The sequence below is a fragment of the Anticarsia gemmatalis genome, chromosome 14 (genome assembly GCF_050436995.1).
Source record: "Anticarsia gemmatalis isolate Benzon Research Colony breed Stoneville strain chromosome 14, ilAntGemm2 primary, whole genome shotgun sequence".
Lineage (NCBI taxonomy): Eukaryota > Metazoa > Arthropoda > Insecta > Lepidoptera > Erebidae > Anticarsia > Anticarsia gemmatalis.
In genome coordinates, this window is record NC_134758.1 from 6,101,095 (window position 1) to 6,117,847 (window position 16,753).

Genomic DNA, 16,753 nt, shown 5'->3' on the forward strand with positions numbered 1-16,753 from the left:
TCGTATCATAATGGTAGGCAACTAATAAACGGCCGTAATATTCCCTTGCTAGGATATTAATAGGAAAGCATCGTTACTTCGCCAAACGTATGGCGCAATATGCAGTAACGAGAATAGAACGAAATGATCCTAAGGTCATCGTCTTGCATAAAATAACTATGTTGCAGATGTTACATTCATACTAGTTAATTTCAAGAAGAACTAGGTTTAATTTCCATTACCATCTTTTTATGTTAAATACTTGTCTATTACATTTCATCTTCAATAAAATATACATCCTAGGTTTATTATAATGATAAATATACCTACAACATGAAATAGAATATTTCTGATGACATATAATAAGTATTGCTTCTGTTACTTTTCAGATTGAACTGAACAACTCGTGATGGTGCGATTAGACGACAGCGTCAGATAACCGCGTGGCGGGTACGAAGCATGGGTGCGAACATGGGCAAGAACTCGAGCCTGCTCGACGCGCTGCCCACGGCGCAGGGCACGCTGCACGTGGTCATGCTGGGCCTCGATTCCGCCGGCAAGACCACAGCGCTCTACCGGCTCAAGTTCGACCAGTACCTCAACACCGTCCCAACCATCGGGTTCAATTGTGAAAAAGTTAAAGGAACTCTAGGAAAGTCCAAAGGCGTTAATTTCCTCGTGTGGGATGTCGGTGGGCAAGAGAAATTACGGCCTCTGTGGAAATCCTACACTAGGTGTACGGACGGTATTATATTTGTGCTAGACTCCGTCGACGTGGAGCGGATGGAAGAAGCAAAAATGGAGTTAATACGAACGGCTAAGTCCCCGGACAACGCCGGTGTGCCGATTCTGGTGTTAGCTAATAAACAGGACTTGCCCGGGGCCAAGGAGCCCCGCGAGCTGGAGAAGTTGTTAGGTCTGCACGAGCTGGTGTCGTCGCCGCACGGGTCGCGCGACGCGCACGCCTGGCACGTGCAGCCCGCCTGCGCCATCACCGGCGAGGGGCTGCACGAGGGGCTCGAGGCGCTCTACGAAATGATCCTCAAGAGAAGAAAACTCGCCAAGTTGCAAAAGAAACGTGTCAGATAAACGATAAAAACGTTAGTGATTGTGACAAGTCAACTGTGCGATAGAAACGATACGGTTATCGACAGCAAAGTATTTTAAAATGCTCACTGTATGGATGATTTTTATAACGTCCGAGACAGAAACACCAAATATTGTTTTACTATAGATGTATAACGTCTTATGAAATATTCCATCATCATGTTGCTCAAGTTATATTGAACATTTTGAAGGAAACGAATATTATAAATTTAAATTAACTACTAGTCATTTTCTTTTGAAAATAGCTAGGTGGAAGATAATGGTAGTGCTATACTAAAATGTATTTTAGAGAAGTCCGTTTGATACGAGGTAACCACTACAACTGACTTACTAAACATGATAACGTTAAAGCTTGTAAAGGCTGCGTGGCCTGTGCCTGCCTAAATATGCAAATCCCACAAGGTGTAACTTTTTAGATTGTTTTAATAGTTTGCGAACGTGGCTCACACACAATATTATGTGGGACCATTAGTGTTACAATATTTAGGTAACGTTAATGCATGATAAGGAGATGACCATTTGGAGGTTGATAGACGAGTGTCAGGATATTTGTAATTAATTAGTCACGTCAATGAAAACTCACTAGATAATCTCTCTCTTAAGGTCTGTTTCACAATTGATCAAGAAAACGATTAAATTCTAAATATGACCGTGCCAGCCCTTACTTTGTACAGGAAAAAAATAAAGGCAATATCTGTTTTCTTGGCAATTCTGAGACCGGACTGAAAATGTCTTATTCGTATTTGTGAAATCGTATTTTCTGGTGTACACTTATACAAATGTACTTGGCGCTTAATATTACGAACTTTCTTCAATCTTATTACATTCTTCTCCTTATTTGAAATATAAATATATTCTCACATAAAAACCTCTATTATGAAATGGATCCTTTTGTCGACCCTCTTTATCTGTACGAATATTAATTGTTATAATATTGACAACCCGCTCCTTATCTTCGTCCCGAGTAAATCCTTTGCTCTTCATGTGTAGCCAACAATTTAGTCCATTAACGTTTTTATATGTAATTGTGATGTCTTGTAGGCATTATTTACAATATATGGAAGAGGCTTGTACTGTATTTATGTTTGGAGAGCTTCAAATTTTTGTACATATACATAATATTGTAAATAGCGTAGGAAATATATCGTACGAATACACATCGTAATCGTATTTATGTATGTCTTTCGAATACAGTCATTGTTTGTGTGTATTTAAACATTGCTAAACTCTCGGATTAGTTTCGTGTTAGAATCAATATAACTGTTTTTTAGCATACTTACATGTACTTCATAAATGCAATTAGTTGTCCAAATGTTTCCGAGTGCTTGGTAACCTATTAACTTCTATCGATATCTTTTTTTATAATGAACGCAACAATAAAATGAGCTACATTGTATTCAGAGGAGGACATCGTAACTAAAAGACTAGCCTAAGTCATCGATCATGAATCGACCTCAGAGTGTTGATTAACAATTTCAAGTAAAAGCTTTAAACTTCTTACAGAAGAAAATGTATGGTCATGATTTGTTTATGAATAGTTTTAATTAGCACTTATTTATTTATTTACTCATAGAGGTATAACTTCGTTTTAAGATTATGTATTGAATGAAGCTTTTACCATTTTGTGTTAGAAACTCACTCTGTAAATATGTAAATTCCAAGTAGTTACTTGTCAATACCATGAAACCAAACATTTTTATGTGTAGAGCATGTAAATTTTGTTATTAAAGTATATTTGTTTTATTATCTATACATCGCGTATAATTGTATTGTGTTTTATGGAAATACATATACGTTTTTCATATTGAACCCCGTAAATAAACTGTTTTCATTAACAAAGTGTATTTTATTTTTAATTTCGTTTACTCACATTTGATCTATGCCTGCTTTTATCGTCTTCCATACTTAGACTTCGTAAATAATTGGCAGGATTTTCCTTTTCAGTCCAGTCAGTAAATAATGTTAAATATTCCATTTCAGCTTCAGTAAGATCTTTACATTTATTATCGTTATTTGGCTTTGAATGTGCTTTGGTTCGAGTAGAACGTCTTTTATTAGATTTGACTGTTAAGTCGGAAGGACTATGGAGTGTTGCCGTGTTATGGTGTTCTTTCAATGGAGCATAAGCACGAAGCAAAGCACGTTCCAGACGCTCAAAAAGGCGTAGTTCCCTAGCTGCTATTGTTGCTCTTTTGTATTTAAGTCGCTCTGACTCCACGTACTGATTCACAGCAGCTCGTATGCTGTCAGCAGTCACAGAATCTAATCGTTTAGAATAATCCATATAAAAATCCTCCAAAGCCTTTGCCGTTCCGAACACACCTAAATTCATAGGTTTTTCATTAAATACCTTTGCATAACAAAACTCCAAGTGCAATCCAAATTTAAGTACTTCAGGTGCACCCACATCATCATAAAAAGAGCCATACAAGATTTTGAAAAACTTAGCTTCTAGCTGTGAGCATTGCTCTTCACGAAATTTTAACATCCTCTCAAAATCTTTAATGACAACCATGATACCGGCACTGTCCTGTGCAATTAAATCTTTAAATAGTTTGATGCCTTTTTTCAAGAATGTCGCATGTGGTGCTATTGCTGCTACATGTGTAAAATGATGCAACTGTTGCTTTTCTATATCACCAAATATTTTCAACAAGTCATGAGGATGATTAAAATATAATACTGGCTTTACTAATCCCACCTCGCATTCTTTCTTCAGTTTCTCAAAAATAACGTTGAAAGTATCTTCCTCGGTAGAAATGCCGAAATCAAAACCCTTAGCTTCTATTTCTATAGAACGAGCGAAGTTTCTATTTTTTAAACGCCAACTTGGAGGTGATAAGTAATACAAAAATCTTCCGTACTTTTGTTGCAGCCCGTATCTATAATCAAGTCCAACAATTCTTGAAGTGTTCGTAAACTTTACTGTGGCTAGATACTGTAGTTCTGCTAATTTATTGTGAAGGGTAGCTTGTAATTTCTCCCATTTATTTAAAAATTGCATAGATTTATTATAATCCGCGGAAATGAACTCATCAAGATACTTAACTTGTTTCATATATCTGTCCACAGTGGCATTGTAAACTTCTCTTTCTTTTTGAAAGCTGGTTTCAATGTTTAACATACAGTCACGTCTATAGCCGATTTCTTGTCTCCACCTTACTTGGCCAATAAACATTTGTTTGAGCGATTTATAGGGTGCGACATGTTTAGATAAAATACTACTTCTAACGCAACTAAAATATGTCGGATCAAAGTCAGTTACGCCTCGAGTATCATCTATTGGATCATCAGTATGTAAACGGTTCCTCAATTCTGTGTAAGCAATCTTATAGTTATCACAGATACCTACCCCCAACCTTTCAGTAAATCTATCAGTCTCTTGCTTTTTGGAATAACGAAGATATGGTAGAAATACCTCTTCCTTATTAAAGGTAGCAATCGGTAATGGTTTTATTACAGTAATATCAGGTAGCGAATATTTTTTAACGGGAGGTTGCTTTTTTGACGGCTTTTTCAAATAACTCTTTGTTTGATTTGTAAGTTCATCGTTACGCTCGGTAAACTTCCTGGGTTTTCTTATATCAATAAGAACATGACGAGAGTCCTCCTCTAGCATTGTATGTATATAAATTTAAATAATATAACGAAGGAAATATTCTGATACAAAATTGTTTAATCAGAACCCACTAGATTTTTCCCCATTTACGTAAGTATGTTATTAAAGGTATTGAATTAAAAAAGGTTTCATTCAACAATACTTATTTATGCAATTTAAAAAACAGATAGAAAAATAGTACTATAAGAGTTTATTTAATGAAATAATTTTGAATTTACAGCTAACACTATAATTGCCTACAATAAACAGTAAAAAATCAACTGAAATAATTATTCGGAAGTTTTGCGGTAAACATAATCAAACGCCGGTTTAGTGTATTTGTAATATATGTCTAAATAAGGTGCTGGATTCATACCTTCGCACCATTCCGTAAATAGTAATAATCCTTCTCGTTCTTCAGAAGATAACTTCGTTTTTTTCGGTCTCAATCGCTCCGTGCTTGTCGAGCCAGGGTCTTGTGCTTCTAAACTTCTCTTTGGTTTCATTGCCTTGTCCTTTGCTTTTCTAATTACTGGCCGTGTGTATTTTGCGGGTGGTAAGAAAGCCTTGTTCATAGCGTTTGTCATTTCCCTAAAAGCTCTCAGCTCTCTTTCAGCTTTATAAGCATTTTGCATCATCTTCAAATCCTGAGCAAAAAAGTCGTTTCTTGCTTGATTGACGATTTTAAAATCGAGTGAATCTAGACGAAGATTATAATCTTCATACATGACTTCCAGAATTTTCATAGGATCGTGTATGCTATGATGACCTTCCTCGCACTTTCCAAACACTTGCTCATATACGTATTCAATGCATATTCTTAATTTTAATGTCGTAGGGCTTGCAATGCTATCGTAAAAAGTTTCGTTCAATATGCGAAAAAACTTTTCACGTAAATGAGTTTCATTATAACTTTCCCTAGATATTTCGTTGTTTATACAATCAATATAATACTGGAAATAATCAAACTCTTGTGTTGTGGCTTGTTTCAACTGTTTTCTGCGATCTCGTAACTGTCTGCTGGGGCCATCAGTCTTTGAAAGTTGTATTAAATATTCCCTACTTTGCAATTCCATTGTCCGGAATAAATAAATCATCTGCACAGGATTCTTAAAATACAACTTTGCGCTGGGTGGATTTTTGAGTTCCATTCTAGCAACTTCTATCATTTTCTCAATATCTAACGTTTCCACTAAATCATTATCGGTAGCAAACTCTCCTGACTCAAACTGGATGGATTGTATCCTGTCTTTCAGAGTTTCATCATGTTGTTGTCTCCACGACAAAGGAGCTACAAACATTAGATAGCTTCTGTACGTCTTTAATATGCCTCTTATAGCATCAAGTTTAAACAAAATATTATTCAGGATTGTCAGAGTGGAAACATAACCAAGGAATTCAGAATTTTTTGCAATCAGATCAGCGTAGACTTTCTCAGTAAGACTTACTCGCTGGCATGCTTTCTTATAATCCTCTGTCAAGAATTTTTGAAAGTTTTTAATATGTTGCTTCAGTTTATCAACTATACGATCATGCTGTTCTGATTCCTCGACTATACTCTTTTCTATTTTCAGTATCAAATCACGACGATATCCGATTTGTTGTCGATTCATAGCATAGCTGCGTATATTGTTTACGTACACTTTAATATCGTCAAAACATCGCAAAGGCCGACCTTCAATTACAGTATAGAACTCGGGATGTATTTCTACAACTGCCCTTACGTCGTCTGGCGGCTCTTCAACGAAAAGCCTTTCAGATATATCTCTAGTAGCTGCGATCCTTAAGTTATCTTTCAAATGAAGTGGTTGGGCCAACCTTGCTCGTGCAATCACTTTCTCTTTGCGATCGCTGTACTTTATGTATGATAAAAGTTTTTCAGATCTCGGGACGCGAAAGGGTCTCAATGGCTTCCTTTTCTTCAAATCTTTCGGTACGGCATGCTTACGGTTCGCAAAATAATGTTGCGTATTAGGCACATATCTGCGACGAAATATAACATCTAAAGTTTTTAACGGGACCATTGGTTTGCGTTTCTTTGTCACGCACGCCGACATGGTAACGTTTTAAAATATTACAGACTCGAGTAAAAACCTATAAAGTTATTTGATTAAAATACTAATATCTCAAAACTAAAATCCAAGAAAATGTTAAGTTTGTCTAGTGACAGAATATATTGTCAAAGATCCACAACTATATAGAGTATATAGTCCACAATATCAAAAAATAAAAAACCTACATATGTGACCAGTATTCAGAAAACTATACAGAGCAATATAAAGAATGGTCGGACAACAAACTACTTGCCTCACATTCTAACTGCTTACCAAAACAAACAATTATTTGCAAAACTGAGGAAAATTGAGTTTAGTATCATACTTTCCTATAGCACAGAATAGTATAGTAAATAATCTGTACCTATGTCTAAACTTTCCCTATCTTAGAGCCACTTTGAAAACGTATTGTATGAAAATTGGAAAATAATAAGACAAAGTAAATTAAGCTCAAAATGCAACATGATGTGTTGTAATAAAACTCGCCTCAAATGAATTTAATTATTATGTATTTTTGTCTTACTAAAATTTGACGAATAGAAAAGAACTTACAGGATAAGTAGACATGTTAGAAATTCGCTCTTACAGTTACTTTATAAAGCTTTAAATACAATGTTTAGTCATGGTCTATTCTAATCCAATCTTTTTCTTCTTGAAGGTTCAAAAGATGCTTTCAATCGCTTAGAAAGTTTATCAACATCCTTTAATAGTGTTGCAGCTTCCTTGGCCTGTTTTATCTCTCTGATACCATTCTCATAGGTCTCTTTCTCAATTTGTTTAATCAAATCCAAATCGTACGCTGATATATCCAACATCAAGTTATCATACTCACGTTCTAATGCAAGTGCCATGTCTATGGAACTCAATTTAATTTCATTCGGGGCTATTAGCTGCTCATACGCAAACTCTACGTAATTAAGTATCTGCAAAGCTGTATCTGATGATATAAGATATCTCACTTTATCCTCCAAAATCCTGAAAAATATTTCTTTAACTTCGACTTCCCTGTTCTCATTCCAGGTAATCATGTTTTCCATTTCATGAATCTGAAACAATAAAGTGGGTAATAAATTAATATAATCCGATAAAGTTTTAAAACAATTGCTTTTGATACCTTAGTATTCTGTAGATGTTAGAAACTACAAAACTTTTAAATTCTAGAGGACGTACCTTTTCCTGAATATATTCCAATTCTAGGCGCATCAACTTTTTCAAAACTTCAAGAGTTTTTATAAACCTGTTCTTTTCTGAATTAAATTCCTCTGTTACCAAAAGGTAATTAAGATTCTGTTTCTCTAGCAAACCGAATATAACCAACAGCTGTTCTGGAGTTTCAAAGTAAAGTTGCGGAGGCGGTAACTCAATCAACCGCTTTTCAATACCAGCTTTGTCAATTTTCTTGAAAATGTCGGAATCTGTTGTAAAAATTTCAGTATATTTCGTATCAAGTTTTATATCATGACTATTTTGCCACAGGATGGGCGAAGCTTTGTTAAGAAAATTTTGAAAAGACAGCAGAATCATTAAAGTTTCATCAATGTATTGCAGTTTAGACTTGAGTGAAGCCATCTCATAATTAGCTTTTTTATTTTCCTCATTCTGATTCGTCAATTCCTTTGCCAGTGCGTCTGATCTCTGCATTATGGCGATCGTCTTATTGTTATCGTGTGCGAGAAATTTATCAAAACTGTTTTGATATTCCTCGAAGTGTTTGTAAGCTGTTTCGTAAATATTCCGCTCGGATTTAATATCCTTATCAATTCTTAGAATTTCATCAACCATGAATCCGTGTATCGTTCTCTTCATCGCTACATTTTTAATATTTTGCTTGTATTCATTCAATGAAGTGTTTGGTCGTATAGGACGTCCTTCAACTAGAGAATAGTAAGACGGATCTACGTCTACGATGGTCTTAATTTCACCTTCTCTTATCGGTTCTATAGGTGGCAGTTTAATCCCAGCGATTGTTTTCCTTGTGTCTCTTCTAGCACTCTTTTTCTTCTTTATTTTATCCATTTCAACTACGAAACGTGCACTCAATCCAACACCGAAATAGCATAAGCTTAGTAGTTCGACAAAACTAGCTCTGATCAATATTGCTATAGCAACAAGTAGCTTTATTACTGACATCGACTAATACCTGTTTGTACGATATTTTGTTATCACATTATCGTCACGGTCATTTGTGCTCAGGCTTGAATTAGAATGTTAGGGATGTTCGATTAAACAAAAAACCATAATGTACGGACAAATTGAGAGTTCCTTATAATTTCGAAGTAATGTTCATACATACCTACAAACAAACTTAAAATCACGCTTTCTTTTCATAGTGGTAGGCAAAGACCAAAGAATGTAATGCTCATAATACCGACAAAATAAGGCAAGTATTCATAATTTCTTAAATTCTTTATTTATAAGTAAGTTATTACAAAAATGACTAGAAATAGCACAAAACGTAAGTAACAGTAGATATTGTTTCGCAGAAGATTATTGAGTAGTTAATCACTGGATGAACTACCAGATTCTCCTTCTTCCTTTCCTTCTTCGTCGCCTTCTTTCTCTCTCTTGACGTTCTCCCACGGCATGACAGGCAGTGGCTGTACGAACGAATCGTCGACCTTCAATTTGTACAAGTGCCGGGGAGTAAAATGTGTAGGCAGAGGCCACACTTCCTCTGTAACAAACAAAAATTGATATTTGTAACAACGCGACATTAATCTCTGCCGATATATGATCTGAATTAACTTATTAATTATTCGATTCATAACTATCACACCATTCATATCATATCACCATACTAATTTGCTAGGTACCTATTGTAACAAACCTATGTAATGTATAATACCTATTGGTTATTGTAATTTTAACATCTTCCGGGATTTGATCATTGGATCTCGTGATGAAGTGTTTGTTCTCGAGCAGTTAATATTATAATAATGCATTTCTAATTACAATGTAGGGCATGTTTGTAAAACAAGTGGAGAGGCCTTACTAATGCAAGTAGAGGTAACTTACCAAAATAAAACCGATAGTCGTCGACACGTCGATGAAGACGCGCAATTTCACGAAGTTCGAGTAAATGTGGCGATTGTAACAAAAAGTCGACCAGAGCCACTTCAGGCAACGCCTCCATTATCGGGTCAACTGCGCTCAACCCCTCAAATGATAACTGCAATGAATAATTTAACTAAAATTCCATGTAATAAAACTAACCCCAAAATATGCGTGAAGAAATCAAAAATAGACTATTCAATTTTGAAACCAATTTACGTTTGACTATTCATAAATGAATGTAAATTGTTAAAAGGTGGAAAAAGCGACACGAAGTCATTACATTCTAAATGACATATACATTCTAAATGGCACAAATAACAATGACTCTAGTCTAATGCTCATTAAGTAACTGTGAAGCAGCATAACTTGTTATTAAGCCGTGTAATGGTATGAACTTAGGAAAGTCTGTCTACATTTTTTTCTTTTCAGGTATAAGCTACATTCTTTTAAAGAAACTTACGTTTTCATCGGCTTCGGCAAATGCGCATAATTTAGTGATCTTATTAAGACAAATTCGTAGCTGTTCCAAGTGATCTTGGAGCGGGCCATGAACGTCCAACTTGCCCACTAGTGATGGAGGTCTGGCTGTCAACGCACGCCATTCATGGAATGCCAACTACAACATGAAATTACTTTGAAAATGCGTCGACCACATTCTAAAACCCGAAATGACTGTTTGTGGTTCACATAACTGCTTGTTCTGGTAGGGAGTTCGAACCTTCCTCATTCTTTTCGGTAACTGCGGCGCAGTGGTTAATGTGGTCGCCACGTCACTACCACTGTGTCGGGAGACTACGGGTTAGATTCCCATACATACGGAAGGAATATTTGTGTGTACCAGAAATAGTTTTGCCACAATCGTCTTACCTTCTTTATGCAATGATAAATCATAGTTAGTTTTAAACGTCTGAACATTTTTCTGTCAGGATGTTTCTCAGTCTCCTCAGCCATAATGACGGTCAGCCCAACATCCTCTTCAACGATTTCTTCATCCTGTCTCTTCATTTTCTCGATCCACCTTTCTTCACGTTGAAATAAAAATCTTAAATGTCTGTATATCGTGTCTTCTGAGCCCTTTACAAGAAGTCGAATATCATTAATATAGCTCAATTATATGTCGAAAAGTAGATTCACTTTAATGATTAAAGTACAAACCTCTAAAATGTGTACGAAGTAGCTATCATACACAAGCAGTAAACCAGACACATTTATGTCGCAATAGCCAGCATTCACGGCGTTCATAGTTTTTCTAAAATGCTCTATAATTTCTTCTTTTGTCAATGTATGTTCGCCAATGTATATCATACGTATCCCGTGAGATTTCTAAAATAACAAATTATTAGGTTTTCAAGGCATTAAAAATAGCTTTCATACTTTATATATCAGTGCAGAAGTATACAGAATTTTGGGGAAGGCGGGCTAAGAGACGTTGGGCACAAAAAAAAACGAAATGCCATATACTTAGATATCTCATTCGTGCTATTAAACAGTAGATGAATACAAGACCGTAAAGGAGATAGGACTTTATTCCTCTCTGCACTAGAACAGTCCACCTGCACAAGGTCCTATTGATGGACCAAGACAACTTATAAGATGGCAGAAAACGCCCATAACTCCCACAAACATGGAATCATGAGTGTAGAATGTACGCTCATGATTTATGCTACCTATATGTTTAGTTGCTATGCTGTACAGTAGGCGGTAGAGTGGGCTGGTCAGTGCTTATTCAAACAAAATAGGAAAACAGTCTACAGAAATCAGAATTGCTTTATTTATCAGCTAGCCGGGTCTACTTTAAAAGCACTAGATAAACACAAGCACAGAAAGTTTGTAATAGGTACTCTTGCGAAAAACAATAAATAAAAACTTGTGATTACCAACCAAGCCGATTTTCTGGAAGTTTTCTTCGACTACATCTAAGACCGTCCTGGTGTCAAGATCAGGTAGTTGCATAGCCATCCTGCATAACTATTATTTCTTCGTTTCGGTTAGAACATTTGCGATTTCTTGCAATAAATTGGGTAAATATTCGACGACGCCGCTAAACGTCAACACGTGACCATGGAAACTACTGTCATATGGAAAACCGCCGCATGTCAAGATATTAAATATCTATTTTACCTCTTTAATGTTAATATTATATGTGCTGGTTAATGTGTTTTATAATACAATTAATTTGAAGTGTAGGCAATAGGTATAGCCAGTTTATTTGGACATTTTGTATCCTGTTCAACGTAAAATTGTCTATATTGTCTATATTCGAGGGGCGGTCGGGAGTGTATCCGTCTGTTAATTGAAAGGCTGAGGGTTAGGCAATCTAATATTATTTACCTTTATTGTTTTTGTATAATTTTATTAGAATACGTTCTATAGTAGGACATTACAGGCATATCGTGTATGTATGCATCCCAACTTATAGTTATATTCACTATCTTTTACTTTTTTTTGATAGAAATGTTTAAAGATCTAAACCAATAAATTATTTACTTCACCTACCGCTAGTTAGCTAAAGTTAAAAACTTTCTTTGGTAGTAAATAAACAACAATATACATAGAATGCCTAGCTACCCGTTTAGTTCTTGGCAACGCACACATATCGTGACGCTGAGATGCCAATTAAATCGTGTCCGATGCGAGATGCACTTTTACGTCAATTGACTAATAATAGCGATTTATACAACGGAAAAGTACTTATTAAGTAGTAACACAAATTGACGTCATGCTTTCTCCCTTGATAACAGAGTTGGATTGTCTCTTACAATTTCTGTGTTTGAGAAATGTCATAACAATTTGCTGCAATTTTATTATTTGTTTTTTAATCTTACTGGATAATGATAGCTACGCCAGCTCTTGCGTTATAAGATACGATTCCGGCGTTTCACGGAACAAATAATTGTGTAACTCACAAAGAGATATTTCAATAAAATACAAGTCTCAGTGGCAACATAAATTGTAATTCTAGGTTTCACTATCCTAATGATAATCTAGTATCTACAGCTTTTTCTAATCAATAGTCGTCGTCGTTGTAACGATTTCGTATGCTGCGCTGCCTGTTAAACCTTCCGTTGTGATTATCTTCTTCATCATCCCTGATGCCTTGATAATTATTCCTCTTTCCCTGATAATTATTCCTGTTCCCCTGATAATTATTTCTGTACCCTTGGTAATAATTATTTCTATTAAACTGGTAATTATTTTGCCTTGACTTCCATTTGGGTTGCCTCTCGCTTTCCTTAGACATATTGTAAAACGTTGCCAAGTCCAACAATGACTTTGGAATTTCCTGTAACAATTTGTTAATTTTAATGATAAAATATTCATCATCGTATTTAACTGCACTTTTGGCGCAGTGGCGCTAAATATCGCCGCAATAATCGGAGCGCCGCGTGTCAAAATTGTCATGATAAATATGATATCATAGGACAACTCACACATGGGATCAGATAACCGTGTGGGAGTTGTCCAATGATATTTATAATTTACTTATTGCGGATTTAAATAGCAGAATGTAGAGAAATTAAATACTTTTTTATATTTTAGTAATCATCCAATATGGTCACCCTACAGCACATTTATAGACCAGCTGTTACATGTTTACCATAAAATTTTCATTCATAATCATTATATCTATTACCTGTTTTGCCTCCTCCATAACTTCAATTAAACTTCTGGCCTGTCTTGCATTTTCATCAGTTAGTATAGTATGTGAAACCCCCTTGTTTCCTTGACGGCCAGTACGCCCGATCCTGTGTATATAGTCCTCTGATGTGTTGGGGAAATCATAATTGACGACATGAGTCACGCCATCAACATCTAGAAAAATATTTTTAAAATTTTATATAAGCCATTTGCAACAATCTCTATGAATACCTATAGCCTTATGTAAATGATACATCTTGTCACGATTCTTTAGTCTCTACCTACTTCGATGGAAAAATATGTTTGTAGATATGTATGTAATTAGATAGCACCTGGGCTGGAGATGACTAAACTTTACATGAACTACATTCAATATATACAAATTGATGCTTATACATACCCAATCCTCGTGCAGCTACATCAGTAGCTACCAAAATCCTTGAGTGTCCAGATTTAAACTGACCAATAATCTTGTCTCTCTGTGCCTGTGATTTATCACCATGAATACCAACTGCAGGCCAGCCATTTTTTCGAAGTGTTGTTGTCAAGGAATCAACAAATTTCTTTGTATTTGCAAATATTAACATCTTGCCATAGTTTTCTCCAGATATTTCATGAATGATTTCTTTGAACCTGAAAGATTAAAGAAAGAATATAAGAACTAGAACGAAACCCATTCATCACCAAAGTGATTATAACACAATACAGTATACATACTTGGCCAATTTTTCTTCCTGTTCACACACATGAACAATTTGTGTAATGTTATGATTTGCTGATAGCTCTGTAGATCCCACATTTACTTGAACAAAATCTCCTAAGTAATCTCTGGCTAGATGTCTCACTTCCTTAGGCCATGTTGCTGAGAACATTAAGATTTGCCTCTCCTTTGGTACTCCTTCTAAAGCTTGTCTAATTTGAGGTTCAAAGCCCATATCCAGCATCCTGTCAGCCTCATCTAACACAACATATGTAGACCGGCTCAATGTTGTAGTATTACTGTTCAAAAAGTCATTTAATCTACCAGGTGTTGCAATTAGAATATCAACTCCTCGTCTCAACTTTTCGGCTTGAACTGCTCTACTGGCTCCTCCATATATACAAAGACAACGGACATTAAGAGAATTTTCGAAATCCTGAGCCACTTGTTCAATTTGACGAGCTAATTCTCTTGTTGGAGCTAGAACAAGTACTATAGGACCCAATCCACGCCTTGCCTTTTTCTCTTTAATATGAACAACTGCTGGTAACAAGTATGCAAGAGTTTTCCCAGTGCCAGTTTGAGCAATACCTACAAAATTCTGCCCATTTAAAGCAATTGGCCATCCTTGTGACTGTATAACAGTAGGTTTGGCAAAACCTTGTTCCTTTAAGAATTCTTTAATATAGGAAGGAAATCCACTGCTATCTATTTCTGTGTATGGATCAGGTATGTCTTCACCAATCACTGTTATATTATGTTCACTGCGATAGTCATCAGAATCTGTCTGTTGTGCAGTTTTTGTTGAATAAAAATGTTGAATGTATGGCCTTTGTAATCTTGTTTGCTTCAAAATATGCTCATGGCTGATTGTTGAGTATGGCATACTGACACTTTTTATTACGCTATCCGACAAAACTTCTCTATGTATTTGTTTGGTGCTATCAGATAACCTAAAACACGAAAAAATAACAAATATAATATATATTATAGAATAATGTGGCTTTACTTTTATGTAATCAATGCTGTATATGATAATAAACTTACAGTTTACACAGATCCCTCCGCCTCAAAAGTCGTGTAACCACATTTAGAGCCATTGTAGCTTCTGCTTTCTACTGTGTAATAAATAATTTAGACAATAATATTCGGTACACAATTTTGAACACGCTAGTTTTCGTGTAGTCTTATAGGTTACCCATACATTACTACCGAAAGAAATATATTCACAAACTAGACGCTTTCACAGATTTTTGCATAAAATTGGCTTGTTTTTAATTCATCTTCATTTCAAAAGAATACACTGAATACTTTTTTTACTAACACCTGAAACTAGATCTTTGTCAAAAACACATGTGACATTAAAATATTTCCTTCATTGACATTCGATTACTTTGACAGTATGGCAATTGACATGACACATCATTCGTTCAAAAGTAAACTGTAGTGTTCCGTTTTTTAATTCGAGATAGAGCGACCGGGGGGACGGTGAATGGGCACATTGGGCACATTAGGCACAACAGTGAACTTTGAGTTGGGTAGTATTTTTATAAATTCAATATGAAACATAAAATAGCAAGGAACATTGGGGTCAGCGTTATTCCTTTCATTTCCTTCAGCTTGATCCTATTTGGGAGCAAATTGGGATCGATGAAAAGAAGTAAAGGTAACAAAAATTGTGAAAAGGGAAGGGCATGTCATACTATTTCATTGAATCGCTACCGCCTGCTGTCACCAAACTCAGCCAATGACTAACGCACTCTGAATGGAGAATGTTAACAAATTTTGATTATGAGCACTCCATATTCTCTGTTAAAAATAAAAAGTACTAGTGAAAGAATTACTTTGATACGTCAATTAGTTTCCGATTTATAAGTAAAACAAGTGTAACCGCACGGTGACGGTGTGACGTCATTGTACACCACGCTAAGTCTGGCTCACAGAGGCCTTAATAATCATATTTACTATTATTACACTATAAATGTAATAAGCGGACGAAAACACTACAAAATACTGCATAAACTATTACTTCTACGGCTGGAGACTCGATACTAAGCGGATTGCAGCCCGCGCAACGCGGTGTAATATGACGTCACGCTGTCAGCGGGACTCGAAATTTTTCGAAACTTTGAATGCTTGTAAAATCAAAACTTCTTGGTATTTTTGAATAAAACAAAAACTAGTTTGCATGTAAATGTACACTGTACAGGCTTTACCGAGTCAAAATTTAAAGCGTATGGTCTGTATGCCAAATGGCATACAGACCTAGTAACATTCTCCATTAAACAAATTAAAATGGCATATTACTATGACATTACACGCGCGCCACGCCCACATGCTCTTTTCTTTTGTGTTAGTTATTCAGTGGTCAGCATTGTCACAATTACTAACGTCTAGCTTATAAGCACTCTCTAGGTACCTAGTTCCTCTTCAAGCATGCCTAAAATGGTTGGTTTTGTTAGTGATCCACGTGTACTTACTTTTTCCTCCCCTTGAAGAGGCAGGTATTCGTAGAGATTTTCCCCCCATAGTCTGGGTACTTACACACTTAACATGACGTTAGTATTTCCGTGTACCTATATGCTAGAATATACTTGATGTACGTCAGGCTGGCCCGGCCCC

At 35.8% G+C, this 16,753-nt stretch overlaps 6 protein-coding genes across 6 annotated transcripts in view; 1 reads left to right on the forward strand and 5 right to left on the reverse strand.

Annotated features, from left to right (window-relative positions):
* Positions 1-2,930, forward strand: part of Arl4 (ADP ribosylation factor-like 4) — a 45,247-nt gene extending 42,317 nt beyond the window's left edge. The window contains exon 4 of the mRNA XM_076122463.1: positions 369-2,930. Within this exon, the coding sequence (XP_075978578.1) occupies positions 439-1,068 (630 nt within the window). The 5' untranslated portion in view covers positions 369-438 and the 3' untranslated portion in view covers positions 1,069-2,930. The remainder of the gene's footprint in view (positions 1-368) is intronic.
* LOC142978145 (uncharacterized) lies at positions 2,817-4,771 on the reverse strand. The gene has a single exon (XM_076122461.1). It carries the CDS (start codon positions 4,703-4,705, stop codon positions 2,939-2,941), a length of 1,767 nt encoding a protein of 588 aa, XP_075978576.1. The 5' UTR covers positions 4,706-4,771; the 3' UTR covers positions 2,817-2,938.
* A 203-nt stretch (positions 4,772-4,974) lies between these two features.
* Positions 4,975-6,822, reverse strand: LOC142978595 (uncharacterized). Its single transcript, XM_076123098.1, has one exon. It carries the CDS (start codon positions 6,739-6,741, stop codon positions 4,975-4,977), a length of 1,767 nt encoding a protein of 588 aa, XP_075979213.1. The 5' UTR covers positions 6,742-6,822.
* A 548-nt stretch (positions 6,823-7,370) lies between these two features.
* LOC142978596 (cilia- and flagella-associated protein 100-like) lies at positions 7,371-8,754 on the reverse strand. Its single transcript, XM_076123099.1, has 2 exons — positions 7,909-8,754; positions 7,371-7,784 (listed from the first exon to the last, which is right to left on the reverse strand). The coding sequence occupies exons 1-2, from the start codon at positions 8,752-8,754 to the stop codon at positions 7,371-7,373; spliced, it is 1,260 nt and encodes a 419-aa protein (XP_075979214.1).
* Positions 8,755-9,155: 401 nt separating this feature from the next.
* Positions 9,156-11,897, reverse strand: LOC142978516 (testis-expressed protein 47-like). The gene is made up of 6 exons (XM_076122997.1): positions 11,674-11,897; positions 10,948-11,115; positions 10,660-10,866; positions 10,253-10,408; positions 9,754-9,907; positions 9,156-9,412 (listed from the first exon to the last, which is right to left on the reverse strand). The coding sequence occupies exons 1-6, from the start codon at positions 11,749-11,751 to the stop codon at positions 9,237-9,239; spliced, it is 939 nt and encodes a 312-aa protein (XP_075979112.1). The 5' UTR covers positions 11,752-11,897; the 3' UTR covers positions 9,156-9,236.
* An 829-nt stretch (positions 11,898-12,726) lies between these two features.
* On the reverse strand, positions 12,727-15,524 carry LOC142978406 (uncharacterized). The gene is made up of 5 exons (XM_076122845.1): positions 15,179-15,524; positions 14,149-15,084; positions 13,832-14,064; positions 13,427-13,605; positions 12,727-13,075 (listed from the first exon to the last, which is right to left on the reverse strand). The coding sequence occupies exons 1-5, from the start codon at positions 15,229-15,231 to the stop codon at positions 12,800-12,802; spliced, it is 1,677 nt and encodes a 558-aa protein (XP_075978960.1). The 5' UTR covers positions 15,232-15,524; the 3' UTR covers positions 12,727-12,799.
* Between the last annotated feature and the right edge of the window lie 1,229 nt (positions 15,525-16,753).